At 46.9% G+C, this 13,242-nt stretch overlaps 1 protein-coding gene across 1 annotated transcript in view; it reads right to left on the bottom strand.

Moving 5' to 3' along the window:
* The window catches only part of PIWIL2 (piwi like RNA-mediated gene silencing 2), a 255,710-nt gene that overhangs the window by 64,398 nt on the left and 178,070 nt on the right, over positions 1-13,242 (bottom strand). The window contains exon 17 of the mRNA XM_040414771.1: positions 6,087-6,275. Within this exon, the coding sequence (XP_040270705.1) occupies positions 6,087-6,275 (189 nt within the window). The remainder of the gene's footprint in view (positions 1-6,086; positions 6,276-13,242) is intronic.

Raw genomic sequence — 13,242 nt, 5'->3', positions numbered from 1 at the left:
AGTCTGGTTTGGCAACTGAAGCAGAGCTGGGTCAAATTAGGACAAAACAAACTAGTACCAGCTCGACTTCTAGAAGCATCACCTTGACTATGCAAGGCCGCTTTCTAGGTGTTCAATGTCATAACTATGGTAAAATATGACGCTACCTGGCAAACATAGAATGTGTTGGCAGATAAGAACCGTTTGGCCCATCTAGTCTGCCCAATATACTGAATACTATGAATAGCCCCCGGCCCTATCTTATATGAAGGATGGCCTTATGCCTATCCCATGCATGCTTAAACTCCTTCACTGTATTTGCAGCTACCACTTCTGCAGGAAGGCTATTCCATGCATCCACTAGTCCAGGACTGGCCAACCTGCGGCTCTCTAGCTGTTGCAAAACTACAACTCCCAGCATGCCCAGACAGCCTACAACTATCAGCCTACAGCAGGGCAAGGTGGGAATTGCAGTTTACAACAGCTGGAGAGCCGCAGGTTGGCCAGCCCTGCACTACTCTCTCAGTAAAGTAATACTTCCTGATAGTACTTTTAAACCTTTGCCCCTCTAATTTAAAACTATGTCCTCTTGTAGTAGTTTTTCTTCTTTTAAATATTCTCTCCTCTTTTACCTTGTTGATTCCCTTTATGTATTTAGCAGTTTCTATCATATCCCCTCTGTCTCGTCTTTCTTCCAAGCTATACATGTTAAGGTCCTTTAACCTTTCCTGGTAAGTTTTATCCTGCAATCCATGTACTAGTTTAGTAGCTCTTCTCTGAACTCTCTCCAAAGTATCAATATCCTTCTGGAGATATGGTCTCCAGTACTGAGCACAATACTCCAAATGAGGTCTCACTAGTGCTCTGTAGAGAGGCATGAGCACCTCCCTCTTTCTACTGGTAATGCCTCTCCCTATACACCCAAGCATTCTGCTAGCATTTCCTGCTGCTCTATGACATTGTCTGCCTACCTTTAAGTCTTCTGAAATAATGACCCCTAAATCCCTTTCCTCAGATACTGAGTTTAGGACTGTATCACTGATTTTATATTCTGCTCTTGGATTTTTACGCCCCAGGTGCATTATCTTGCACTTATCAACATTAAATTTTAGTTGCCAGATTTTTGACCATTCCTCTAGTTTTCCTAAATCCTTTTCCATTGGGTGTATTCCTCCAGGAACATCAACCCTGTTACAAATCTTTGTGTCATCAGCAAAAAGACACACCTTACCAGTGAGGCCTTCTGCAATTTCGCTGATAAAGATATTAAACAATATGGGTCCCAGAACAGATCCCTGAGGTACCCCACTAGTAACAAGACCATGGTCTGAATATACTCCATTGACTACAACCCTCTGTTGTCTGTCCCTCAGCCACTGCCTAACCCATTCAACAATATGGGAGTCCAAGCCCAAAGACTGCAATCTATTGATAAGCCTTCTGTGTGGAACAGTATCAAAAGCCTTATTAAAGTCTAGATAAGCGATGTCTACTGCACCTCCTCCACCTATTATTTTAGTCACCCAATCAAAAAAAAAAATCAATAAGATAAGTTTGACATGATCTCCCTGAAGTAAACCCATGCTGTTTTTCATCTTTCAATCCATGGGATTTTAGATGTTCCACAATCCTCTCCTTAAGTATGGTTTCCAACTATTGATGTCAGGCTTACTGGCCTATAGTTGCCGATTCCTCCCTACTACCTTTCTTGTGAATGGGCACAACATTTGTTAATTTCCAATCTTTTGGGACGACTCCTGTTACCAGTGGTTTGTTAAATAAATCTGTTAATGGTTTTGCTAGTTCGCCGCTGAGCTCTTTTAATAGCTTTGGGTGTATCCCATCAGGCCCCTGTGACTTATTTGTATTAATTTTAGACAGCTGACTTAGAACCTCTTCCTCTGTAAAGACACATGCATCACAAGATTCATTAGTCTTCCTTCCTAACTGAGGTCATTTTCCTTTGAAAAAAACTGGACAGAAGTATTCATTGAGGCAGTCAGCTAGTTCTTTATCTTCTTCCATATACCTTCCTTCTTTTGTTTTAAATTTGTTAATTCCTTGTTTTAGTTTCCTTTTTTCATTTATGTATCTGAAGAATGTCTTATCACCTTTTTTCACTGACTGTGCTAATTTCTCTTCTGCCTGTGATTTAGAAGCTCTTATAACTTGTTTGGCCTCTCTCTGCCTAATCTTATAAATTTGCCCGTCATCCTCATTTATATTTTTTTTCTAATTACTAAATGCTATCTTTTTGTTTTTAATGATTTTGGCCACTTCTGCTGAGTACCACAGTGGTCCAAGCGCGGCATTAGGCCAGAGGCTTCACCAACTAACTGAGGCCTCAATTCTTAAGTGGAAAAGCGTAGGCTTTGTTCACACGTCAGTTTTTTTAATCAGTTCTTCCCATCAGTTATTGTGAGCAAAAACCAGGTTTGGGTCAACAACAGAGAACAGGTGCAAATCTTTCCCTTATCTCTGTGTAGCCTCCACTCCTGGTTTTTGAAATAACTGATCAAGTAACTGATGTGTAAACAAGGCCTAAGGGTACTTTCACACTTGCGTTGTGAGGATCCGGCAGACAGTTCCGTTGCCGGAACTGCCTACCGGATCCAGAAATCCGTGCGCAAAAGGATAGCATTTGTAGACTGATCCGGATCAGTCTCACAAATGCATTGCAATACCGGATCAGTCTCTCTGGTGTCACCTGGAAAAACGGATCCAGTATTTATTTTTCTTCACATTTTTAAAGGTCTGCGCATGCGCAGAACGGGAAACCGGATCCGTTTTGCCGAAACACTTGGTGCATTTCAATGGACAATAATGCCTTATCCGGCATGTGTTCCGGAATTTTGCCTGGAGAAAATACTGCAGCATGCTGTGGTATTTTCTCTGGCCAAATACCGAAAGAGTGACTGAACTGAAGACATCCTGATGCATACTGAACGGATTGCTCTCCATTCAGAATGCATTAGGATAAAACTGAAGAGTTTTTTTCAGGTATAGAGCCCCTAGGACGGAACTCAATACCGGAAAAGAATAACGCTAGTGTGAAAGTACCCTTAGTGAGATTCTGTATATTGTATGGGATGTCATAAAACTTCCTGCAGGTGTGACGTGTAGCTGTCCCATAAATTGTGTACACTGTATATATTTTTTGAAGAAAGCTCAGCTGTAAAAGTAAATTAGTGTCATAAAAAGTGCACAGCGTCGCTGTCACCTCTCGCCCCGGGAGATGTGATCTGACTCCAACCTATTGTCTTACTGTGGATGAATCACAAGGCTCCAATCATTTTCTATAAAGGGCAGTAATGAACTCTGTACTCTGCTCAGAGGAGACTATTTCCGTTATAATCACATTGACCCCGCGTACTTGTAGCCTCTGGGACAAACACATTACAACACCTCCTTCAGAGGATTCGCCCGTCCGGTAGGTGTGTCAAGTCAGAGAGACGCAATGCTGAACCACTTAGCATGAGCATAGGGGCTTTTTATTTAATTATCGCAAATTCAAAACTTTTGTGCAATGCCCACACATCACCCCCACCCCGCCCCATAATTTCGGGTGCTGTTTTCTATGGATCGTATATAGAGTTCAGTCCTAGGGGCTCAATACCGGAAAAAAACTGATCAGTTTTATCCTAATGCATTCTGAATGGAGAGTAATACGTTCAGGATGCATCAGGATGTCTTCAGTTCAGTCTTTTTGACTGATCAGGACTGAGATAATACCGTAGCATACTACAGTTTTATCTCCGGCCAAAAATCCGGAACACTTGCTTTTTTTTTTACATAGGAATGTATTAGTGCTGGATCCCGCATTAAAAATACCAGAATGCCGGATCCGTCCTTCCAGTCTGCGCATGCGCAGACCGAAAAGAATGTGAAAAAAATAAATGCTGGATTTGTTTTTCCGGATGACACCGGAAAGACGGATCCGGCATTTCAATGCATTTGTAAGACTGATCAGGATCCTGATCAATCTTAAAATGCCATCAGTTGGCATACGATTTGACGGATCAGGCAGGCAGTTCCGTCGACGGAACTGCCTGCCGGATTCCTCTGCCGCAAGTGTGAAAGTACCCTGACTATATGTACCCCATCGGGCCTCAAATTTACCTTGGTCTACCCCTTGTCCTCCCAAGAAGTTCAATTTCTCCAGCTTCATAAATGTCTTTATGTTTTTTTTTCAGGAAACAGGGTTAAGCGTTGGTCTTTTTTCCACCACCAATAACATAATGTGGGTAATCTCTGTCGGGGGGGTCTTCTTCATAACCCACTAATGTTTCATTTTGGAACTAGAATAACCAGGGATCCTCTCAGATCGTTACCTCTATACACCGGCTTACTGATTCGGCCAAAAACAATATTATATAGGGGCACAGCCAGAATTCATGGCTGCCTTGACCAAACTGCATTTTGGACAATCCCCCTTATATCCCGCCACATAACTTTCCAATTAAAGTCATAACAGGAATTAACTGGAAAAGGATTTCTCCATATTTCTGATCCTATTGTTTTTCTGACCCTGTTATACCCTTGTAATTTTCCTGCAGTAATTTATTTGACTGTCAATTTGCATGCCAAGTTCTCTTTCCATCTATCCACAGTCTCCAAAATCCTTGTGGTCCTTCTTCCTGACTGATCCTGTAAATATCTGGCATTTAGGCTCCTATTGTTACCAGGGTGTTAGTTTCATGGGGGACTTGGATGTCAGTGTTATGGGAGCACTGTGACTGTCTGTGCTATAGAGCACTACTACTACCAACATCAGAGGCTGGACTATGTATTGTTCATACAGCCAGGCTTCCAGAGCTTTGAAGTCTGCAGGCGATGGATCTAGGAGGGTTAGGAGGTCATACATACATAGAGATGCCTTGCTCAAAATGTGACCCGTACAAGTCAGACAGCACCGATGTAAAACAAAGTAATTAACAATCAAGTAAACTTGTAATGGAGAGCATCACTACCAAACTGCGTCAATTACTGGGAATGAAAGTTTGGACAAATGCTTATTCTTGATAATTGACCCTTTAACTTTGTCGCCGTTCACCCAACAAACAAGCAAATGCTCGTCTGCTAGCAGATACAATCATCTATGCAACACAAAATGTCATTTGCTTGTTGGCAGCAGATAGTCTTGTGTAAATAGGAATGTACTGCCAATAAACACTGAATCTGTGTGTGGATGATAGATCGTAGTAGCAATCATTCACCAGCATATAAAGCGGATGACTGCTGCATGTAAATGCAATAATGAGTGGGCAACGATTGGGAATGAACGTTCAGCTCTCACTACAGCTAACCATACAACAAATGTAAATGATATTAAAAAAGGGAGGGAGGTCTGCAAATTGTGGATCTGCAAAATATGGATGCGGTCCGTGTGCATTCTGCACTTTTCACTTGCCCCATTGTAAAAATGCTCCTTCTTGTCTGCAAAACGGACAAGAATGGGACATGTTCTATTATTTGTGGTGTGGCAGCAGTCCGCATTTTTGTGGCCCCATAGAAATGTATCGGTCCGCATCCAATCCGCAAAATTTTTTGCATCAGATGCAGATTAAAAAAAAGGTTCTGTGACGTATCCTATTGCAGGTTAATGTTGCATACCCGGCTTCTGAAAAGCTGGTGATGAGCTGCAGGCTAGCCATAAACTGCTCATGCAGCCGCTGACGCAGGGGAAATGCTGACCATGAACAAAAGGGATAGGCCAGGTCCGCCATAGTGAGGCCACCTTTTGTTAGCGCAATGGCTAACAGACTGAGCAAATAAAAAGGGGCTGTCTTTATGAGACAACCTCTTTATAATCTGCAACTGCAAGAAAGTTTGAGAATCTGAAGGAGCAAACATAGAAATATGTGAAAAACATTCTGAAAAATCGTACTCATTAAGAAAAAAAGAACACAGCTGTTCCAATAGCAGCCATCTACAGGAAAAGCCAGGTCTCACAAACAGGATACGTGGGTCACTGAACCGGTGAGACCACTACAGGATTCATTTCCAGTAAACCCTCGCTTGTAGTAGTTTTCTTACTGTCCTTCTGACAACCACCAGTGGATTTCACTAATCTAATGAGGCTTATTTTCTGGACATCGTCATCTTACCTCCCTCTCCAGCAGTGACCTGAGGCTTCGTATATATGTCTCTACCCGGTCGTCTTGAAGTTCAACGGGGTTAGGCTGACTCACACGCATGCCGATTGGACCTGCAACCCTCTCAAGGGAGCTCGTCAGATCCTTCACCTGAGCGTAGGCACGTTTAGGATAGACTACTACCCAATACAGCAAGGGAACCTGGGAAAGAAACACAAAATTCTTATAAGAAACTAAACTTGGTATTGCCGCAATTTAACTGCACTAGACACCAGTGAATCAAATGGCAGCACACTGTAAACTGGTAAAATGGAAACTCCTAAAAATGTCTGCCATGGTCACACAATGATGGGTTGTCCTGTTATTACAGGTGGCTGCAACCCCTCATGACTGGAGACCAAAATAATCTGTCTGAGGCAATATGGCTCTGGTTTTTACTTCCATCTACACAATATGGCGAATGAAGAAGAATAAATCATCAAAAAACATACAGTGAATTTGGTGGCTGTTCCTCAAAACTACTATTTTTTCTTTAAGCACATCTGTCAGCAGATTTGTACTTATGACACTGGTTGACCTTTTGCATGCGCGCTTGGCAGCTGAAGACATCTTCGTTGATCCCATGTTCATATGTGCCCGCATTGCTGAGAAAAATGATGTTTTAATATATGCAAATGAGCCTCTAGGAGCAACGGGGGCGTTACCATTACACCTAGAGGCTCTGCTCTCTCTGCAACTGTTGCACCCTCTGCACTTTGACAGGGCTAGGCAGAGTAAATGTCATCACACCTGGCCCTGTAAAACAAAGTAGAGACGGTGCAGCAGTTGCAGAGAGCGGAGTCTCTACTTTGATTGACAGGGCCAGGTGACAGACGGGGACGAGCCTCCCTAGCATCACGGATGACACTAGGGATGCTCGTCCCCGTCTGCCATTGGCTGCTCCTCCCCCGACACTGGATGTTTTCATCCCTGCACAGGGAGAAGCAACAGCGGCGATGTGGGGACCAGGAGCGGCGCAGGGAGCGAGGCAAGAATATTCATTGTGAGAGGCCTGGCATATGGGGGACATTTTTATAATCTTGGATAACCCCTTTAACCCTTTCAGTACCTGACCACTTTTCACCTTAAATCACAGGCCGATTTTTGCAAATTTGACATCTGTCACTTTATGTGGTAATAACTTTGGAACGCTTTTACTTATCCAGGCCATTCTGAGATTGTTTTCTAGTGACACGTTGTACTTCATGACAGTGGTAAATTTGAGTCGATAAGTAAATGTCTGTTCGACAGGTTCGGACTCCAAACAGGGAACATAGGTTCTCGTTCTAGTGATCAGTTGGGGCCCCAGCAGTCGGTCCACCATCTAGCCCACACTTATCCCCATTGTGAGGGATAACCCCTTAAACACTCGGACTGTGGCAAAAAGGAGATTTTTGTATAACTTACCAGTAAAATCTCTTTCTCGCTCTTCATTGGGCGACACAGAGACCGTAGGTATAGCAATGTCCTGTAGGAGGCGTTGATACTAGAAAAAGCTGTTAGCTCCTCCCCTGGCAGCTATACCCCCTCCAGCCTGGAGAGAGAGCTTCAGTTTGTGTACACGCAGTAGGAGAAGCAAGCCAACCAAGAAAAAACATGGAACACCAACCATGCCAAAAAGGACCCAACGGGGTTCAAACCAGCAACTGCTCAACTGTGGTCGAACAATAATACTGGGTGGGTGCTGTGTCCCCCAATGAAGAGCGAGAAAGAGATTTTACTGGTAAGTTATACAAAAATCTCCTTTCTCACCCATTGGGGGACACAGGAACTGTGGGATGTCCAAAAGCAGTCCACAGGGAGGGAAAAACCACAGACCCATGGAAGCAAGCGTCCCGGCAGGCATCTAAGAAACTGCCGCCTGCAAGACCATGCGGCCCAAGGCAGCGTCCGCCGATGCATAAGTTTGCACCTGGTAAAATTCGTGAATGTGTGTCAGGAGGGCCAAGTAGCCGTCCTACACAACTGAGCAGCCGAAGCGCGATTCCTCCGCGCCCAAGATGCGCCCACCGTTCTGGTGGAGTAAGTCGTGACACCTAAGGTCGGAACCCTGCCTCGGGCGCGGTATGCTACAGCAATTGTAGATCGAATTCGGCGTGGGTTTGCCACCTTGGAAGCCGCCAATCCCCTCCGAGGACCCTTCGGAATGACAATAAGGGATCCGACGGCGGAAGGGATCTGGAGGCCACTAAAACAGATCTCCAGAGCTCTGACAACGTCCAAGGTGTAATTCCGTTTCAGGACCCTTCGTCTGATAGAAGCAATACCAGAAGTACTACCTTCCAGGACAGGAGTCGGGGAAACTCTCCCACACGGGTTCCAGGGAAAACCTGGAGCGCTGAGAGGACTAAACTCAGATCCCAAGGCGGTAAGGAGGACAGTACAGAGGAACCGCATAAGCTACTCCCTGAAGAAAGGGCCTCACAGGCCCCAGGGAACCTGAGAGCGCTGGAAGGATAGAAGGCGACGACGCCTGACTCTGCAAGAACCAAGGCCAGACCAAGGTCCAACCCTGATTGAAGAAAGGACAGGACCGTGGGGAGAAAAACAACTGTGGCAGGGACTTCGGCTTCCACATAAACCCAGGAAGGACCTCCAGGTCCTGAATAGATCCTGGACGATGGAGGCTTTCGGATTACATCCGCCGATAAAATCTCTTCGCATAGAATGGCGGTCTAATAGCCACGCCGCAAACGAGAGACCTAAAATACTAATGGAAGACCGGACTCTGAAGAAGGGACATCTCTGAGTGGCAGTGACCAGGACGTCCCCTAGAAGGAGACGAGGTCGGCGTACTACGTGCGACGGCCAATCCCCAGGGATACTAGATAGTCGAATATCCTCCATCCTGATCTTCCGTAGAACTCTGGTAGGAAGGGGGGAAAACGCAAGGAGGGAGAACCCTTACCAGGGGAATCAGGGAGTCCACGCCGCGAAGCTTCCGGATCTCTGCTGGGAGAGAAGGTGGAAAGCTTTCGAGACAGTCTCGAAGCCATCAAGTCCCACACCGGGTAACTCCAACACAGACAGCCCGCCTCGAACACCTTCCACAATCCAGGAATACAGAAGGGAGAGGCCGGCAGCCGTTTGTTCGAGGGGGAAGAAGAAATAGAAGGGTGTTCCGTACCAGGAATGGAACGTCTACATCACGGCAAGACGTGACAGCAACCCCGCTCTGTCTGGTGTTGGGAGGTCTCGCAGTCTACCTGGAATGGGGCGGTGGAAGTAACATCACCAGAGGCTGACGTGACTTAGACATTATAGATGTCGTAAGAGAGATATATATTATACAGGTAAGGCTACTTTCACACTGCGTTCAGGTGTCCGCTCGTGAGCTCCGTTTGAAGGGGCTCACGAGCGGTCCCGAACGCAGCCGTCCAGCCTGATGCATTCTCAATGGAGGCGGATCCACTGAAAATGCATCCGCCTGCCAGCGCTCAGCCTCCGCTCAGTGAGCGGACACCTGAACGCTGCTTGAAGCGTTCGGGTGTCCGCCTGGCCGTGCGGAGGCGAGCGGATCCGTCCAGACTTATAATGGAAGTCAATGTGGGACAGATCCGTTTGCAGATGACACTGTATTGCTCAATTTTCAACGGATCCGTCCCCCATTGACTTTCAATGTAAAGTCTGAACGGCAACCGTTTGCATTATCATGAAAAAAAAAAAAAAAAAAAAAAAATATTTTATTTTTTGTTTTGTTACATGGTTATGCAAACGGATCCGTTCTGAACGGATGCAAGCGATTGCATTATAGGAGCGGATCCGTCTGTGCAGACACCAGATGGATCCGCTCCTAACGCAAGTGTGAAAGTAGCCTAAGTCACCCAGGACCAATGTGAAGGATTCACCTGCAGAAGGAGAGATGTGGAGCGCGCCACATCCCACCAGCCGAGTCCGGAACTCTGGAAAGAAGGCCACTAAGGAATACCCCGTGCAATGCAGATGTAGGCAGGTATTGAGTGGCTGTTGCTAAAACTCCGCCTGAGGAGGAAGCCAAGTATGGGGAGCCACAACTTGTATCGCTAGCCCATACTCCAGCGGAGGAGAGGACCATACCGCAGAGGCCACCAATTCAGATCTAGAAGAAATCCGCCACCTGATAAAGGAGCTGTGCAGTAAGAACCATAGCATGTAGTGGTAACGCAAATACCACTCTCTCAGAAGTAGCCAGCACCTGCCCCGTCGGAGCAAACTAAAGGGAAGCCGTGAGGCCATCCGTATGAGCCATGGCACCATACTGCCCCAGTTGAGAAGAGCTAGATTTAACACTTTACCTGGAAGGCTCTGAACAGGAGAGACAGCAAGCTAGCGTCAGGGTAGAACCCCCCAACTGAGGGGGGACTACAGAGTCAGTGAACACTCGACTCGCTGAAACGTACTTCCAGAATACGCGCAATGGCATATGCACTACGTATTGATAAGGACAATGTCCTGACCGACTGGAACCGAGGAGGCCCATGGACAAGGATGGTCTATAGGACCCATAAATGTTGCTAGGCAACTCCTCTGAGAGACAGAGGATGGCACAACCATGCTCCAAACCAGCACCGAAGATAAGAAGGATACCAAGTGGAAACAGCGACTGTATCCACTGGCGGCACTCATACACCGCCGATGCAGAGCACCGGCATCCGCGGGTATCGACTGTTGCAACGCCCCACAGAAGAAGCTAAGGCATCTAGCGCTGTCGGCGTCTAGCGCTAAGGCATCTAGCGCTGTCGGCTAATGCATACGGCAGGTACAGAACCCAGTGGAGATGCAATGCCTCCACTTACCGAAGGGTGGATGCATACATCCGGCACTAAAGCCAGTGTAACTGTACTTAGTCCACATACCGCATGGGCAAAATATAAGGCAAGTACTGTATCCATAGTAGTGCAATTACTCCGCCTATGGAAGGGGTGATGCCTACGACAAGTGCTGCCAGAAGTGGTCATGCTTACGGCAGGAACAACGGCAGAGAGATTACGCGTTTATGGAAGGCAATGCATATGGCGAATCCAGCACCCAGTGAGAGTGCAATTATCCCACCAAGGAAGGGGTAATGCCTACAGTAAACACTGTAACCGGTGATAATGCCAGAACGCCACGTATGGAAGAGGCTAATGAATGCGGTACACACTGTAACCAGTGTAATGCAATACCGTCCCCTAAGAAAAGGGGAAAACGCCCACTGGCGTCACTGAACAGCACTCTAGCATTTAGTTCACCTATAATGCTTACGGTAAGTATTGTATGCAGCAGTGGTGCAAAACTCCACCTGAAGGAGGGGGTAATGCAGACGACAAGGACTGCTTGCTACAGTGGACGCAATCTTAAAGATTGCAACGGATTCGAGTGAGAGCCCGAATCACAATACCCCCCCCCCCGGACCGAACCTTTCCAGGAATGGAGGGGTGTGTCTGAGCGAGACCGTAGGGAGGAAGGGGGTGCGGAAGTGGCTGAGGAGAAGTTCTGCTCTGGCCCTACCATTTAGAAGCTTGCCCGTGGCGGCTGTAGGCCACGCAGGCGGGAATATATCAACCAAACTACCCAGAGGATGGAGTGGGAACTAGAGGTACGTCCACTGGAGTGCATAAGCGGAGCCTTATCAACCAAACGACCCCGGAGGATGGATAGGAACTTCCAGAGGATCTCCACTGGATCGCGCAGGTGGAGGATTATCAACCAGACGACCCCGGAGGATGGAATGAGAACTTCCAGAGGTTCTGCGCTGGATGGCCAGGTGGATTTGAACAACCAAACGACCCCGGAGGGTGGAATGGGAATACTCCAGCTGTCCTCTCTGGATCTGCGCAGGTGGAGGATTATCAACCAACGACCCTGGAGGGCGGATTGGGAACTATGAGAGGTCCTCCTTTGGAGGGGAAGGGGGCCTGCGGTGACGAGGCAGAGGAATGCAACACCGTCCCTGTAGGAGGGGGGGGGGGAGGCCCTTATGAACGCGCATCTACCTCGTAACACGTGGGCCGGAACACCGTGCGGTGCTCGGCCGATCGCGCGACCCCTCCGGAGGGGCACGCTTGGTGCATGCCCCTTCACTGTAATGCGGCCGCTCCCGGAAGGGGTGGATCATAGCGGTAGTGTCGGGGAGCGGGAGCCTCCTCCGCTCCCCTCTCTGCATGTCTGACCGAGCGCTCCCAGACACTCATGGCGGTAGTGTACAGAGCAGGGAGGTCTTGCCTCCTATTGACACTAGAAAAAACTGAAGCTCTCTCTCCAGGCTGGAGGTGGTATCGCTGTCAGGGGAGGAGCTAACAGCTTTTACTAGTGTCAATCAATATGGGCGAGAAAGTACTAAACTGCTCTGCCTGAGCTGAGCTCCGTCAGAAGTGGGGGGGGGGGGGGGGGGGGGTGCTACTTTAGCTGCCGCTATTTCCTGAATGGTAGCAGCTAGAAGCATGGCCTGGTATTGTTTGAAAGCTGACTATTTCCTCTAGGATCCAGAGGATAGGTCATCAGTATAAAACTCTTGGAAAATCCTTTTAACAACGAGTTTCAACACTAAATGACCAGACACTGTGTTAGTGATTTTGCACACGTGGTGGTTTAACGCCAAGAGCTTTTGATTTTATTTGCTGGATTACCAAAATAATTTTAGCCTTTTTATTTATTGAACAAATAGAAAATAATTATTTCTTTTTCAGTTTTATTAGTGTACCAAAAAAATAAAGAAATCTGTAAGATCTGCAAATGATCACATGTTAAAGCACCTAGCTCCAATCTGTGGCATGTGGGAGAGGCATAAAAGCCAGACTGAGAGGAAAGTTATAACTCACATGAAACCTCGAAAATCAGATCAAGTTTTGCGGGATGATTGTGAGATGCCCTGAGAGGCCTTGGTTTATCACTCTAGCAAATCACTACATGCCTATGCCAAGATGTCGGCCCTGTTTAACGTTGCGTGTCCCAGTGGTTAGGAGAACGACGACGACCTAAAATTTAGAGCAAAAAGGTGCACAGAGACGAACCTCTGCACGGACGGGTTATCTGATTACAAGAATTACGCACAGTGATCCATTCTGTACTAAAAGTGAGATCCCAAGCCTAGGGCGTCAAACAGTGTCTACACAGACCATCAGAAGGAGCCTGCATGACATTGGGCTACGGGTCAGACGTCCAGCTACAG

The sequence above is a fragment of the Bufo bufo genome, chromosome 1 (assembly GCF_905171765.1).
Source record: "Bufo bufo chromosome 1, aBufBuf1.1, whole genome shotgun sequence".
NCBI classification, from domain to species: Eukaryota; Metazoa; Chordata; class Amphibia; order Anura; family Bufonidae; genus Bufo; species Bufo bufo.
Note: the sequence above shows the minus strand (reverse complement) of the source record. Positions and strands in the feature narration are given on the sequence as shown.